This window comes from Lontra canadensis, unplaced genomic scaffold (genome assembly GCF_010015895.1).
Source record: "Lontra canadensis isolate GAN:19392208 unplaced genomic scaffold, GSC_riverotter_1.0 scaffold3, whole genome shotgun sequence".
Lineage (NCBI taxonomy): Eukaryota > Metazoa > Chordata > Mammalia > Carnivora > Mustelidae > Lontra > Lontra canadensis.
In genome coordinates, this window is record NW_022630997.1 from 30,601,948 (window position 1) to 30,617,903 (window position 15,956).

At 45.9% G+C, this 15,956-nt stretch overlaps 1 protein-coding gene across 1 annotated transcript in view; it reads left to right on the forward strand.

The window, feature by feature from the left end:
- Positions 1 to 13,235, forward strand: part of FRMPD2 (FERM and PDZ domain containing 2) — an 88,602-nt gene extending 75,367 nt beyond the window's left edge. The window contains exons 26-29 of the mRNA XM_032838069.1: positions 696 to 910; positions 3,287 to 3,385; positions 9,213 to 9,556; positions 12,811 to 13,235. Coding sequence (XP_032693960.1) covers positions 696 to 910; positions 3,287 to 3,385; positions 9,213 to 9,556; positions 12,811 to 12,880 — 728 coding nt within the window. The 3' untranslated portion in view covers positions 12,881 to 13,235. The remainder of the gene's footprint in view (positions 1 to 695; positions 911 to 3,286; positions 3,386 to 9,212; positions 9,557 to 12,810) is intronic.
- The last annotated feature ends 2,721 nt before the right edge of the window (positions 13,236 to 15,956 follow it).

Here is a 15,956-nt window from a genome sequence, read left to right on the forward strand (position 1 = left end):
TAAAGAAAACACTGGCTAACACATTTCCATAGATGTTACCAGAATTTTCTTCAGAGTCTAATTATGCAAAATTTTGTTCAAGTATACTAAAAATGATTGAGGTTCTAAAGGAGTAATAGGAATATATATGACGTAAGTTTTATTAAATGATATAAGTATACTATACAGGTCTATCAACTATGTCTTTGCATATAAACCCTGTTGATTATCTATAATTGCTTTGTCCATATGATAACTATCTGCCACATGTGGCTATTGAATACTTGATATATAGCCAATCCAAATTGATAAAATATGTATTTGAACTTTGAAGACTTAGTTCCTAAGAAGGATGTAAAATATCTCATTAACACTTTTTAATATTGATTACATGTTGAAATGGTCCTACTGTAGTATATTGGGTTATAGACACTATATGAACAAGTTGATTTTACCCATTTCCTCTTAGTTTTTAAAATGCAGCTATTTGAGAATGGAAATTACACTTGTGGTTCACATTTGCAGCTCACCTTATATTTCCATCAGGCAGCACTGATCTATAATAAGTATAATGGGCTCTATCATAAAAATTAGCAAAATGAAATCTTTTTGTCAGAAATAACTCATTCACTTGACAGTTTACATCATTATACAACCCAGTCAGCTTCAGTGGGAATCTACTAAGGGATTTATCTTGTCCATATCCCACAACACAGGTCCTAAGTTTGAAGTCACCCTGAAAAAAAATGCCAGTGGGTTGGGATTCAGCTTCGTGCAAATGGAGAGAGAGAGCTGCAGCCATCTCAAGAATGATCTTGTGAGAATTAAGAGACTCTTCCCAGGGCAGCCGGCTGAGGAGAATGGGGCCATCGCAGCTGGTGACATTATCCTGGCCGTGAATGGAAGGCCCATTGAAGGCCTTGTGTTCCAGGTAGGAGACCATGCAGCCCGTGCACACACTGACACCAACGATGCTTTTTTCAGGCCCACACACCATAAGGAATATTCCAGGCTCTTGAAAGTCACACCTGAAAGCTGGATCATACAAAGAAAGCAATTGCTGGAACGTTCTTACATTTAATTTTCTGTCTCAGTTCTTGAATATCTGACCTTGAGTAAGCCTTGTTTCTAATTAGGTTTATAATGAAACTGAAGATAAAAGCCTGGCTCTGGGCTGGCTGAAGCTCTCTTAATCTAGGACATGGATGTGTGGGCTGAAGAGACTACAGTGGGTGCCTTCCTGCCCTTCTTCCCATTTCTCTATGAAATTTACAGAAGTTGATGAGCAGTGTTGCACCTGTTGTCCTGTATATATTCAAAAAATGTAATTTTAAAAAAGAAAGTAGAAAGTGGACACTTCTCCTGGCTCCTGGGTGGCTCAGTCAGTTAAGCATCTGACTCTTGATCTCAGCTCAGGTCTTGATCTTGGGATGCTGAGTTGAAGCCCTGCATGGGGCTCCACACTGGGAGTGGAGCCTACTTAAAAATAAAAAAAGTGGACACTTCTCAACGCTTATAGCACAATATCTCAATGGGATATTGTGTCGGGGTCCTGGCTGGAAATTGAGTCATTTGAGTAGAGTTTAATACAGGTGTGAGCTGGTTGTTGGGAAGCTCAAGGGAGAGTGTAGAGCCCTGGGGCTGGGAACAGTGGGTGCAATTATCCATCTATACCTCCCAAGTCCAAAGGCGCATGGGAAGGAGCAGTTATATAATCCGGGAAACTGAGAGAGCCTGTGAAGTGGACCTGATGACATGAACAGTGACAGTAGCTAAAGGACCCAGCCATTCTGTGCAACGCCACCGGGAGGAAGGCAGGGAAACAAATATCCACCTGTCTTCCCAGCTCTGATCCCTACCCATGCTCCCATTGGCTGAGCCCAACAGGAAGCACCTCCCTCCCCTGTCTCTAATCCCACCCATGCTCCCATTGGCTGAACCCAACAGGAAGCACCTCCCTCTCCTGTCTCTGATCCCACCCATGCTCCCATTGGCTGAGCCCAACAGGAACCCTCTCTGCAGTCTGCACTGGCCCGCCTACGGAACACAGAGCAAGGTGGAGAGTGGCTCTGGACTGAGTGATGAAGGGCGGAGAGTCCCCTGACAGCATATGCTTGGGTGGCAGTACCCTTCCATTTTTCTGGTTTGTGACCGAAGACCTGTTTTCTGAGACCTAGTGCTGGGTCAGCAGCTCCATGAGGAAATAATGACGCAGAAGCAGGCAGTTCATATGTTCTCAGAGCTCGTGGTGGGGTGGGACAAACAAGAAAACAGAACCGACGGTGGAAGACAAGTGCTGTGAAAAACAAAAATGCCTGCCCTGGGGAACTGGGGAGAAAAAAGTGCTCTCCCCAGGGAACTCGAGAAGGTTCCCAAGTTGGAATGATACTGCCTTTCAGGGGACATTTGGCAAGGTTCAGATACGTTTGTGGTTGTCACAACTGGCAGGTGCCACAGGCATCAAGTGGGCAAAGACCAGAGATACTGCTCGACATTCTAGCATGAACAGGACAGTCCCCACCCCCACTTCCAGCCTAAAATGGCAGTAGGAAGGAGAGGATGAGACATCCTGGCTTAGATAGGAAATGGGAACTATCAAGGCACCCTGAAGCCCTGGAACCAGAGAGTGGGTTGGTGGAAGAGGCTCAGCATAGCCCGAGCTTAGGATGGGGAAGCAGGTGGGAGAGAGAGAGAGTGAGCTGAGAGGCAGCGACAGGTAAGAACAGGTCGTGAGAGAGGCAGTTCAGTGGGAGAAGGCCCTGGTTATATCCACATTGTGGAAAGCGTGCTCTTGAACACCATGGAGGGGGGGAAGTGGGTGACCCTGGAAGAGGCAGGGAGCACTGCAGTTTCATAGGTGAGAGGTTCTGTGTGCCCGAGCTGAGCAGTGGAGGAAAGCTCAGGGCCAAGGGTTAAGCTTTAGAGATTGGGGTGCTGGACTCTAAGATGGGGGGCTGCTGAGAGGAGAAGGAGGTTGAGATGATGAATAGCTATTTGTTTGAGTCATTTTCTCAGTGAAAAAAAAGGCATCAGGATGGGCAAGTGCCACCATGGAAAGGCCCTAGGCAGACCCTGGCCACTTCTAGCCCAGCGTGGATGCTTTGCCTGCATGGGAGCCTCAGGCTGGTGACTTCGGTGTCTCTCACTTTAGGAAGTCAGGCCCCTAACAGTGTTTTCCAAAGTTCTCTGGAGCCGAGAAACAGATCAGACACAGGGACACTGCCAGAAAGCTAGTGGGGAGCACATAGGAGGAGATGCCACAGCCATGTCACCCTCACATCCAACCACAGATTCTGGTTTCTCATAGGAGGTGCTCCATTTACTGCGAGGGGCCTCCCAGGAAGTCACGCTCCTACTTTGCCGACCCCCTCCAGGTGTCCTGCCTGAGGTAGACCAGGGATGGCAGGTAAGTGACGGTGCCATCTAGTGCCTTCAAGCACCCCTTTTCTTGTCCTGAGAAACCCAGCTTTGTTTCAGGTAGGGTTCAAGGCCATCTTCTTCCACTGGGCAGGGAGATAGCTAGGTTCCAAACCTCTATTAGTCTGTGACAAGTTCATGAGCTCCTATGTCTTGTCTGTCTTCTCCTTGCCCTCCTTCCTCTGCATCTCCAATGTTTGCATCTTCCTGTAAGTAGTCATATGTTTAGATCTTGTCTGTGAAACTTCTAGACTCAGGCCTTCTGGTGGCCCAAGCATCCAAGAGGGGAAACCAGGAGCAAGAATAATACATACAAAACCAGACTGAGGAAAGGTAAGAATTTCCATTCTGAGGAATGAAATGGAAAACAGGATTTATGTCCACTTTCCTAAAGCATGAGTTAGACACGTATGGTCTAGTGCAAAGAAGAGGCAATGAGATTGGGAGAATTCAGAATTTTTGCTTTGATATTTCTCTTAGGATGTCCAGAGAAATAAAATCAATAGGGTGGATGTGTGTAGAGGGATGTGGGTGGGAGGGGAGGTTAGGGAATGGGCTCATGTGGTTGTGGGGGTTGGCCAGTCTAAATTCTGCAGAGTAGGCAGGCAGGCTGGAAACCTAAGGAGGGGTCCATGCTGCAGCGTGTGTCCCAAGGCAGACTGGAGGCAGAATTCCTTCTTCCTTGGGGATTTCAGTCTTTTTCTCCTAAGGCCCTCAACTGATTGAACGTGGCCCACCCACATCATGGAGGGTCATCTGTTTTACTCAGTGTCTGCTGATTTCAATGCAAATCTCGTATAAAAAATGTCTTCACAGAAACATCTAGACCAGTGTTTGACCACACATCTGGGTTGACAGATAAAATTAACTGTCATAATGCCGCCGGTGGGGGCCTGGGACACAGACGCTGCAGCAAAGATTTGAGTGCCTGAGATTTATGGGCTCTGCTCTTGGGAACAACCCCTGGGAGGGCGAGGGAGGCCAGGCTGGGTGGAAGGAGACGTTAACGTTGTGCAGCTGCAACAGGGGCCTCTGCTTATGGCACAGGGAGCTTTGGAACTGGGATGGCCCCTCAGAGCTGCCCTGATTTGGGACAAGAGAGCCATGCCTTTGCATTTTGTACCAACCAACACTGTGGTGTGGGCTGTCACAAGGAAGGGGACTGGGCTTTGCCTGAGATGGCTCCCTTGAGCTGAGCTGAGCACGATTCTTGGGGAAGAGCTGGGTGTGAACTGTCAGTAACCAGCACTCCCAGAAGCTGGGGAATGAGAGCCTTTGTCCTGGAGAGGCGTCTGTTTGGGTACCCTCCAGTCACCTGCACCTGCTCTGCCACATTCTGGCTGCGTGGACCTTGGGCTTGACTTCTCTAGGCCTTGTGATTCCTCATTTATAAGATGTGGACAGAACCAATCACTCATCTCTGAGGGTGACTGTCACTGGAGACATTACGGGGGATTTGGGAACCCAGGTTCTTCTGATGCTTGGACTCTGAGAGGTCATGTGATACAGACTTTGGTGAGAAAATTGCCAGGGAAAGGAAATCAGAAAGCTGCCAGTTTGGAAAAGAAGGTAGACATGGCAGCTTTCTGATTTCCTTTCCCTGGCAATTTTCTCACCAAAGTCTGTATCACATGACCTGAACAACTGACTGGGGTGTGAGAAGGTTGAGCTTCACAAGGGCAGAGATCAGGCTGCAGGGCTTGTGCCCTGTGCTTTTGTTGAGATCTCTAGGAAATGCCAGGAAAAAGCTGTCCTTCTGTTCTGGAGAATAGCTCCACTTAGGAGGGCACAGAAAAGTCCAGTGGGAGGGCTTGGAGTGAGACATGGTGGGCATGCTTTCTCTCTCCTTATACTTGAGGGCCACATGGAAGAAGAATTTTCATTCATTCATGTGGCTTCAGAGGTCAGATAGAGGACCAAGGAAGGGAGCCTTTAATTCCCAGCTAGAATAAAGTAGTCATGGAAAGGAGACAGCCATATAAACATCTGGAGTAAGGTCATTCCAGGTAGAAGCGATAGCAAGTGTGAATGCTCTGAGATAGGAATGAATCTGGATGTTTGAGGGACAAGAACATAACAGGTGTGGAAGGGGAGAAGCTGTAGAGGGAGGCAGGGGCCGCATCATGTAGGGCCTTGTAGGTCTTGGCAATGTGTTGATTCCGTCTTGGTGGCCATGGGAAGCTACTGGGCTGGAAGTGGTGGGAGGGTGAAGGGTTAAACAAGAGCATACCCTCCTCTGGTCTATACTTTAGAAAGACCAGTGAGCTGGAGATGGACTGAAGCAGATAAGCCAGCAGTCATTCAAATAAACCATTGTGGCTTGGACTCAGGTGGTAGCTGAATAGTTGCTAAGAAGTTGTCAGATGTAGGAGATAGAGCCCAAAGGATTACTTTTGCCTTAGATATGGTCACATGAAGAGAAAGCAAAGTTTGACTTGAACACCTGGTTGAATGGTGATACCACCTGCCAAGATAGAGAGTGCTTGGAGAGTGCAGTGTAAAGTACGTGGAAGAGAAGCAATAGTTCTTCATAGCATGCAAAACTGGAATGTCTGTGGAATAGCCAGTGGAGATGTCAATTTGGCAGGTGTTTGTAGAGAATTGGCATGATATCAGGGCTGGAGAAGGTGGATTTAGGAATTGTCAGCAAATAACATTACTTAAAGCTATGAAATGGATGATATCACCTCAGGAAAGAGTGTAGAGACGTAAGCCATGCGACCCCCTGACATCGAAAGGTCCAATTCAAAGAAATGAGACAGCAGTAGGGGCCTGGGAGGTTGTGGGAAAGCCAGGGAAGGGCAGTGTTCAGAGGGAACACATTCAAGGAGAGTAAGTGAGTAAAGGATGCTCTCAAGAAGGAGGAAGAAACCAATTATGTTGCATGCTCCTGAGAGGTAGAATGAGATGAGGACAGGGAATTGTCCTTTGGTTTTAGAAAGATGTAGGTCACTGGAGACTCTGAGCAGAACTCCTTCAGTTGAATGATGGAGACAGAAGTCTGGGTGGAGTGGGTACAGGGAGAAAAAGGGAGACACAGACAGTAATAGTGAGGATAGGCACACATTTGAGGAGCTGAGAAATGAGAGGCTGGTAGTTGGAGAGGTTGGGAGGTGGATGCAGGCTAGTTGGTAGACCGTGCTGTGGGGAGACGAAGGATTCTCATCTGAATGCGCCCTTTTTCACTGTGAAGTAAGAGGCAAGGTCAGGAGGTTGGTTGAGGAGAGAGATGAGAGATAATATAGAGGGTAGAGAGAATGGGAAATTGACTTCACTGAGGAAGTAAGGAAAGATTATCTGGAAGTCTTGAGTGCTCATTTGACACCTGTGCTCATACACTTGGCATCAGCCTGTGGCTCAGAAGCAGGCACGAAGTCCACATAGAGGGTCACTAGGGATTGGAGTTCACATATGGCTCTGGCAGTTCTCACAGAATGGAGGAATGTAATGCGGAATGGGAGCTCAGAGTGTTCTTTATCTTTAAGGGCATGTTTATGGGGCAGAAGCATGGACTCAGGAGGGGAGGGGGGGGGGGGGGGGGGGCACAGTTGGTGACAAGGTACCGTTGACCCGAAGCCTTGGAGAGGGTGAGGGATCTCTGTAGAGTGAGTACCAGGGGTCATGAGGTGGAGGGAGAGTAATGGTTGAAAATGAGATTTTGGAGGTCTCCCTAGGAGTATGAGAGAAAATACGACTATTTATTTTTATAATAATCCATTTCAAATTTTAATTTTTGTTATGTCCTTTGTAATTTACATTGTATATCAGTAAGGTCATAAGAGTTTATGATTTATAACTAAATGAAAGGACATATTTGGAAGCATATCCCTGCTCATTTTGGGGAGTGAGCGGTCAGCAAGGTGAGGAGCCCACGGGGGTGAGTGGCAGAGTAGCAACTTCTTTTCTGATGTGGGGGAGGGGCAGGCCTGTCTGGCTCTCAAGTCCACGTGCTCCTATGACATCAGGTGTGTAGGTCATGGGATGGAAGTGCTAAAAGATAATTTTCAGGAAAAAGTAAATGCATGACTCTCACATTGTTGTAAAAGTGAATATATGTTAAAGATTTTATCTAACTCATTCAATGAGGGAACCAGGCAGATGTTAAAACTGGTTCAAAAGAGATGTCAAAGAACAACATATTTGTTTAGAGATGAAGTATCTCAAAGCAAATAATACACAAAGTAATAAACCAGAAGGTTGTGCTATAAACAAAGCATAGTTTCTACTGAAGTACAGATTTATTTTTTTCCCTACAGAAAGTGGAGCAGTGTTAGTGTGCCACAGTGTGTCATCAAAATCACAACCTAAAAGGCCCATCAGGGATGTAAGCAGTTGTGGGGAATCAAGTAATATTTGGAGAAGTGAGAAGGAGACCCAGGGCAGGGAATCAGGATGGGGAGGAGGATGGGGCTGTGAGAATGAGCCAGCACGGATGAGGACAGGTGAAGACAAGAGTTTATGAAACTCATTTCTTATCGGAAAGTGGGACAAAGAGTCATTGTTACTTTTGTTTCCATATTTTTAAAATATTTTTTTAAAGAAATTTCTTTTTAAATTTTCATTTATTTATTTTATTATTATTATTTTTTAAATTTAAATTTTAGGTAGTAACATACACCACAATTTTGGTTTCTGGAGTAGAATTCAGTGATTCATCATCCGTGCTCATCCCAAGTGCCCTCCTTAATTTATCTTATCACTTATCTTATCTTATCACTTATCTTAAGTTATCATTCATCTAGCCCTTCCCTCACTCACCTCCCTCCTCAGTTCTCTATCATTAAGAATCTCTTCTGGCTTGTTTCCCTCTTTTCTTTTATTTTTTCCCCCCCTTCACATATGTTCATCTTTTTTCTTCCTTAAATTCCACATATGAGTGAGATCATATGGCATTTGTCTTTCTCTGACTGACTTTTTTCACTGAGCATAATACTCTCTAGCTCCATCCATGTCATGGCAAATGGCAAGATTCCATTCTTCTTAATGGCTGAGTAATATTGTATTGTATATATATATATACCACATCTTCTTTATCCATTTATTTGGCCTTTCTCCATAATCTGACTATTGTTGATGTTGCTATAAACATTGGGGTGCGTGATCCCCTCGAATCTGTATTTTTGTATCCTTTGGATAAATACCAAGTGGTGCCATTGCTGGGTCGTAGGGTAGCTCTATTTTTAACATTTTGAGGAACCTCCATACTGTTCTCCAGAGTGGCTGCACCAGCTTGCATTCCCATCAACAGTGCAAGAAGTTTTCCCTTTCTCTGCATCCTTGCCAACACCAGCTGTTTCCTGTGTTGTTAATTTTAGCCATTCTGACAGCTGTGAGGTGGTATCTCATTGTAGTTTTGATTTCTATCCCCTTGATGGTGAGTGATGTTGAGCATCTTTTCACGTGTCTGTTAGCCATCTGGATGTCTTTTTTGGAAAACTGACTATTCATGTCTTTTGTCCATTTCTTGACTGGATTATTTGTTTTTTTGGGTGTTGAGTTTGATTTTCTCAAGTTTTGAAAATATTAAAAAAAATATAACATTATTTTTCTAATGCCCCAAGCTAAGGGTTTCAGAGATGGTTACTTGTGTCACCTAGGGCCCAGTGGGAACTAGGGTCCTGACAAAGGGAGACTGACCCCAGAGCCCATCTCTTAACTGCTTTGCCCCACAATCACACACACACACACACACACACACACACACACACACACAGAAACAACAACAATAGCAAGGATTTTTTTTTTTAAAGAAGCACTTTCAGATTTTGCTCAGTGTGCAACATGAGTCCAGTAACATTTAGCATTTCTTTTAATAGACACCTGTGCTCTCATCAGACAAAGAATTCACCAAGGCGTCTTGTACGGACTCAGAGCAGAGCCCCAGTCTGGATCAAGAGGACAGCAGGAGGGACAGTGCCTCCCCAGATGCAGGGGAAAGCCTGAGTCTTAGGCCAGAGTCTTTCCAAAAAGCCCCCGGGGAAGCACAAGGGGACCAAGACCTAGAGAGACCCTGGACCACTTGTTTGACGCATCCTCAGGATTCCCACCCTCATTTATGCAGACTTCAGCAAGAAATGGATGCATCAACATTGGCCACCTCTTTGGAAAAGGATATGAGGCAAAACTGCTATTCAGTTTGTGATATCAGGAGGCTTGAAAGGTAAGAATCATCACGTTGGCGGATACTTTGTAAATGGTATGTTTTTCATTGCTAGAAATTACAATCAAGCAGTTCATAACTGTGTTCAGATGCTTACTGGGCCCAGGGCTATTCTAGGCATTCAGTAGGGATGTGGGGGGTGGGTGTGGCAGGAAGAAAGAGAAGCATAAGGTCTGGAGCTGCTGCAACCATAGTCCGTGAGCTTTTGGGGAAGCTAACCCCACCCAGTGGTCCTCCAGTACCCTTGATGCCTACAGATGGCAGTCTTCAGGTGTTCCTCCCAGCATACGAACCTTTGTGCTACATCCTGTGTGGCTTTTTTTTTTTTTTAAAGATTTATTTACTTATTTGACAGAGAGGGAACAGGGGAGAGAGGGGCAGAGGGAGAAGGAGAGAGAGAATCCTTGAGCAGACTCCCCACTGAGCACAGAGCCCCACATGGGTCTCAATCCCATGACTCTGACACATGACCTGAGCCCAAATCAAGAGCTGGAAGCTTAATCGACTGAGTCACCCAGGTGCCCCCACCCCCAACATGGCCTTTTAAAGGACTGTGGTAAGAAAGAATTTCCCTTGTATGCATCACCATCTTTATTGCTAATATAATACTTGACAATCAACACCAGCTTAAAAAACAACTATGTCTTTAAACACCTGACTGAAATGTTCATTTTAATAGCCATTTTTAACTTAGCCTTCATTTTGTTCCCATCCCCCACAAGTATTTCCTGTCTTCCATCCTGTTCTGATGGAAAACGTTCTCTTTAATTCAGTTTGACAGTACTTATCACATAGACTCAATGTGCATGGTAACCTGTTAGGAGCAGAGAGAAGGATGGAAACACTGAGAAAGGCACGTGCTAGCTAGATGCCTACATAAGCAGGCAAATAATGAGGAAGGACGGTTTGTGTGTGACACTGGATAAACTCACTGCTATGAAATGGCTCTTCTCTGTTGCTCATCCTAGAAGGCTGAGCAGGGCAGACCTATGGGGCCTGGTAGGTGACATGAAAGACGAAGCCGCCCATGTAATGCAATTAGGCCAGGTGAGGTCTAACTAACAAGAGCCAAGCGTACATTCCCTAAAAGCATGCAGGGGATGCCTGAGGGGGTGGGGCTCAGTTGTTTAAGTATCAGACTCTTGATTTCGGCTCAGCTCATGATGTCAGGGTCTTGAGATCGAGCCCCATGTCTGGCTCTGTGCTGAGCTGAGAGTCTGCTTGAGGTTCTCTCTCTCCTTCTCCCTGCCCTTCCTCCTGTATGTTCTCTCTCTCTCTCAAAATCAATCAATCAAAGCATTCAGATACAATTTTTATAAAAATATCATACCCGCCAAACAAAAACTAACTAGTATGCAAAGTAGAACCCAGTGGGCAAGTACATTCATCAGTGGTATTCAGCTTCATTGTCTGAAAATGCATAATTAAATGTGTATTTCTAGTTTGTTACAATTGTGTTCTAGGCAGTAAATGATATATTTGGTTATGTGGGAAAGGAAAGAGCCTCCCGAGGTTTATCCAAGGACAACTATTAGTGTGATCTTATAGGAGATATAAAAGGAACTGTGCTTATAGATTTTTAAAGGTTTTGGGGTTTTTTAAAGGTTTTACTGCCAGACAGTTCTGGATGATGGACAGAAACCCTGAGCGTTGGATTATTGGATTATAAAGTGGCTCTGGGTTTAGGTACAAGCCTGGAGGTTTATTTGCCATGTGCCTTCAATCTAACATAGTTATCAGTTATTAATAATAGTTTTTGTTTTGTTTTGTTTTTACTAATTATTAGTTTAGTTGCTGTTTTTCTTGGAATCACAGAATCTCAGGATTGTTCAATACAAGAATGACCTAATCCAACCTCATACTCATTGCTGACATCTGTTTTGTAACATCCCCAAAGCAGGGGGCTTGCTTTTGACTGAGTACAGGGATGCAGAACTTGCTACATCTTAAAGTGGCCCATTTTATCACCATAGTGTTGTTGATCAGAAAGTGCTTCCTTATATTAAGGTGAAATCTGCTTTAACACCTATTTCTTTCTATCTTTTTATCATGACATTTGCAAGAAACATCACATTATTTTTCTGAATCAAATTAAAGTTGGCTTAGTGTTCCTACTGGAAAGGGTATACCCAATGTCCAAAATATGCCATTTTTGGAGGGGATTGCCTCTCCTAGAGTTACACAAGAATCCTGAGGGCTTTCCCAGAACATTACAGTGGACCTTCTGATATTCACTTGGTTATGGTTGCTGCCCCATGCTTGTTACCTAAGCTGGTGTGGTCCATGGAGCCATAGGTGGGCAGACTTGTTGTTTCCCTGTCCTGGCTCCCTCCATGGCCAGCACCTCCCCCTTGCACTTGACCTCCATGTAGTGGTCCTGGTAATGGCAGTGACCTTCAGCTCAGAATTGTCATGTAGGCTTCAAACTCAGCAATCCACCAGACTTCCCTCCTTGATGTCTTAGACACACTGCAAGCTCACCCTTGGGGCCCCCAAGCCTCCTCCCCGGCAGTCTGACACTCGCCTCCTACAGGGAGTGTATTAGAGAGGTTGGAGGAGGCTGGTGGTGGGAGGCCAGGTGTGAACAGTCAGACACTGTAGTGGCCCACAGCATGTGATTCTCCTCCATCCGGAGGGAGGGAGGGAAGGGGGGAGGTAGTGGGCTGCTGTTGGGGGTGGGATGGGGTGAGGCGGGGCGTGGGGTGCCTGTGCAAGAGGCTGGGTTTCCTGTTCTTTGACACATCTTCCAAAGTGTTCCCTTCCATGTTTATAGGACAATGCATTTGCTACACACTTTGGTCAAGTACTTTAAGGTTTTAAACTTATTTTCCCTCAAAGCACTTGGCGATTTTAAAATATTATTTTCTTAAAGTGAGTGTTCTTTTCAGTCCTGGTAGCACACAGTCTCCTTTTTATGCCTATGAGTGTGCATCTATTTACATGAAACACACATTTATATATACCCTGTAGGTCTCATGAGCAGAAATAACGTCTTTTTGACAGTGAGACTCAGGTGGGGACAGACAGTCCAGTTCTGTGGGGGAGGAGTACTTACCCTCTGTGTGCTTAGGGGGTTGGAGCTCTTGGGAGGCACCAGAACTGGGTTTAGAGGGGACATTTTGAGAAATGGAAGGGAGGGGAGGGCAGGCGGCCTGTGACAAAGCCAAGCCATTGCTTTGGGTGTGAGGAAGGAGGCTGATAAATGGGGATTTGTGTGTTTGATGAAAAGCTAAATCTGTGTGCATTTCTTTTAGATTTTCCTCCTCGTCTTCTCTAACTGGGCTCTCGACAGATATTTCCTTAGCACGTTCTCTGCATGCTTGAGACGCTGTACCAAGTGCTCTGCCATCTGTCTGCACTGCTTTTTCTAATCAGAAAGCATGTGGGGTGACTTTGGGGCAGCCCCTGGAAAGAGTGTTCTACCACTGTTGTCTCTGCATCTTCACCAGCAGACAATGCACCTCCCTCCCTGCTCATCTGCCTCCTGTGTCACACGGGGACTAAATGTCACTCCAGCGGGCTGCCTCTCCAAATAGGCTTTTTCTCAGCACTCTGAAAAGGACTCTACACTTGCACGAAGTGCTTTGAAGGTCACCTGCTTGAGTTGCTCCCAGCCTCCTGCTTTGGCCCTTTCCCTCTAATCCCTCTGTTGAAATCCTAATCCAAATCCTCTTGATGATAGCCCCTCCCATTTACTGAGACTTGCCCTGTACCAGGAGCCATGGATAGACATATTAGAGTTCTGTAATCTAAGCATCCCAGCAATCTTATAAATTTCTTGACCTTCCCATTTTTCAGATGAGAAAACTGAGGTCCTGGAGAAGTTAATAAGCTTGCCTGAGGTCTCCCTGACTCCCCATATGAAGGGTCAGTTCTAGAACAGTCATATCTCTGTTTTTGATGCCATGTCCTCCGGCAAGTCCTCTGTGGCCTCCTGGGCTCAGTCAGGAGTTCCCCTGCTCCCATAATATTAGCTCTATGCTACTTCTATCATAGTACTCTCTCCCTGGATTGTAACATTTGTTCATGGCTCGCTCTTCCCGTTAAATTGGGAGATCCTTATGGATAAGAGCCTCACCTTGTTCACTGTTGAGAGCAGTCTCTGATAGGAGCTGCTTGGACCCTGGCCGGCTTTCCTATGCTGTGGCATGATGAATATCCTGAAAGAAAGAAAGGTGGGGAGAGGAATTTCTTACCAATGCTGGAAGACACATGGGTTTTTGTTTTCTAGTCCTGAATTGGACACAGATGAAGACGAAGGAGACATAGGTCATCTACTCGAAGCCCCTTCTCCCACTGTGGACAATGAAGCATATCTTACCATTAGCTCTACATTGGAAAGCCAGCTACTCTGTGAAGAATGTTTGGAGGCAGATTCGGGAACCATTCCCTTGCCACAGTTCTGTTCTTGGCACGCTATCACAGAGTCTTTGCCTGTAGAAGAGTTGTGTGATAGTGAGAACGAATGGGAAGACCTGGAGGAGGCTGTGGACCCAGATGACGGCACCCTCAGGTGGGTATCACTTTGGGTAGACTGAGGCTGGGCCGAGTTCTTCTAGTGGAGCTCAGTTTTCAGTCTACTTTGGCTGGAAAATGGCTCATGGGTGTCACCTCATTCCCCTTACATCCCCTCAGGGGGGTAACACCTCATCATGGCACTTCCTATGTCCCGTTCCATGACAACAACCCTATAAGATAGGGTTATTGTCATTTCCATCTTATAGATGACACATTTGGGACTTTCCCTGAGTCAAACAGTGGGTAAGTGACGGAGTCAGAATTCATCCTGGCTCTCCCACTCCTCAGACCACGTGTTCAGTGCTCTCCTCTGCTGCCACCAGCGTGTGGGTGGGTGAACCGTCTCTCCTGACGGGCTGCTGGTGAAGTGCTGATTCCTATTTTGTGTGCTCCTGCTGGCCCTTGGGCTCAATATATTTCAGAGAAGAGCCTGGGTGTCATGTAAGGTGGTCCTTCTCCACAGCCACTGTCTCAACACAGTAAGCTTTTTCTTGATCAAGAAAGTCAGTCTGTTAACAGAAGATGCCACCAGAAGTTGGGACTGGGTCACAGAGCTGGGGTCAGATGGCACTGATGGAGATAGGGGAAAGAGTCAGTGTAACAAAACTTGTCAGACTGGAAGCAGAGTGGCTTAAACTCTTGACAGGTTGGTAAACCCCCCAACATTCTGTTAAAGTGCCTGGAGCATATGTTGTTCCAGTATTTTTTAAAATGGTAAATGTTCAAGAAACTTTCACATAAACACATTTTCAAGGCACGTTGAAACTTACCAAGGCCTTGGCTCATGGAGTTTTGGGTGTAAGTGAAACAGTCTTGTTCACTTTCTTCCCACTGTGTCCTAGCTACATTTTCCTCACAATTGATTGACCTGGATTCTTAGACGACAGTGGCAGACAGGCTGAGAAGGTGGGTGGACATTTGAAATTCAAATATGACAAGAGGACTGGTTCTTATCTGAAATAGGAAGCAACAGGTTCATAGAGGGGAGGATGCGGAGGCTTTGAAGACCATGCCCTCCATTCACGGGGCAGTTGGACACTGGCGGCTTTGGGGATGATGCCTGATGGATTCACAGATGTGTGGGGCCGGCAGAGAGTGGCTTCTATGTGGAGAACAATCTTTCTAGAGTGGGCTCCTCAGGGCTGGGGAGCTAAAGGATAGGCTTTAGCAATGTTTTGTGGACCCATAGGGAAGCAACTAAGGACCCCCAAGTTTCATGAAATGTCCCAGGAGATCTGCAGTGCCCCCCACCCTGCCCCGATGGGAACAGAGAGCAGAGTAGTGACAACAGGGCTTTTCAGTTGGAGAGGCTCAGGCTCCAAGCCTGCCTCTGCCCCTCACTGGGTGACCTGCAGCAGATGACTTTTAAACCATTGAAGACTCAGCTGACTACCAAATGGGGATAGCGGAAGCCACCTCATACTGTTCCTGGAAGAGAGGACAATGCATGTCAAAGTTTTAGCACACTGCCTGGTGAGTAGTAAGGACTTAGTGCATTTTAGTAAAAAAAATCATGAAATGATGCAAGCTTATGAATGCACTCAATCCTGTTGAGTTTTTTTCCATGTAGACAAAAGATTTAGGTAACTTTGTCAGACTTGTGCACTAATGTGAGGGGTAGAGTGGGGGTGGGGAGAAATACTGGTTCATGGCAAGGGTGTCCGGATGTGGGTGGACTGAATAGCCCTCAGCTATGGACAGTGCTCTGGAATGTAATTAGGTCTAGGCCTGCCATAGTCACTTCTTCTACAGGGCTGATAGAAGGCAGGCCTACAGGTTAGTGCGTAAGGCATGAGTTCATAGCCTTGGCTCCGTGCAGCAACCCACAGATGGGCTTCAAGGCATCCAAGGACCTCTAAGGTTAGAATATTGACTTCCACTC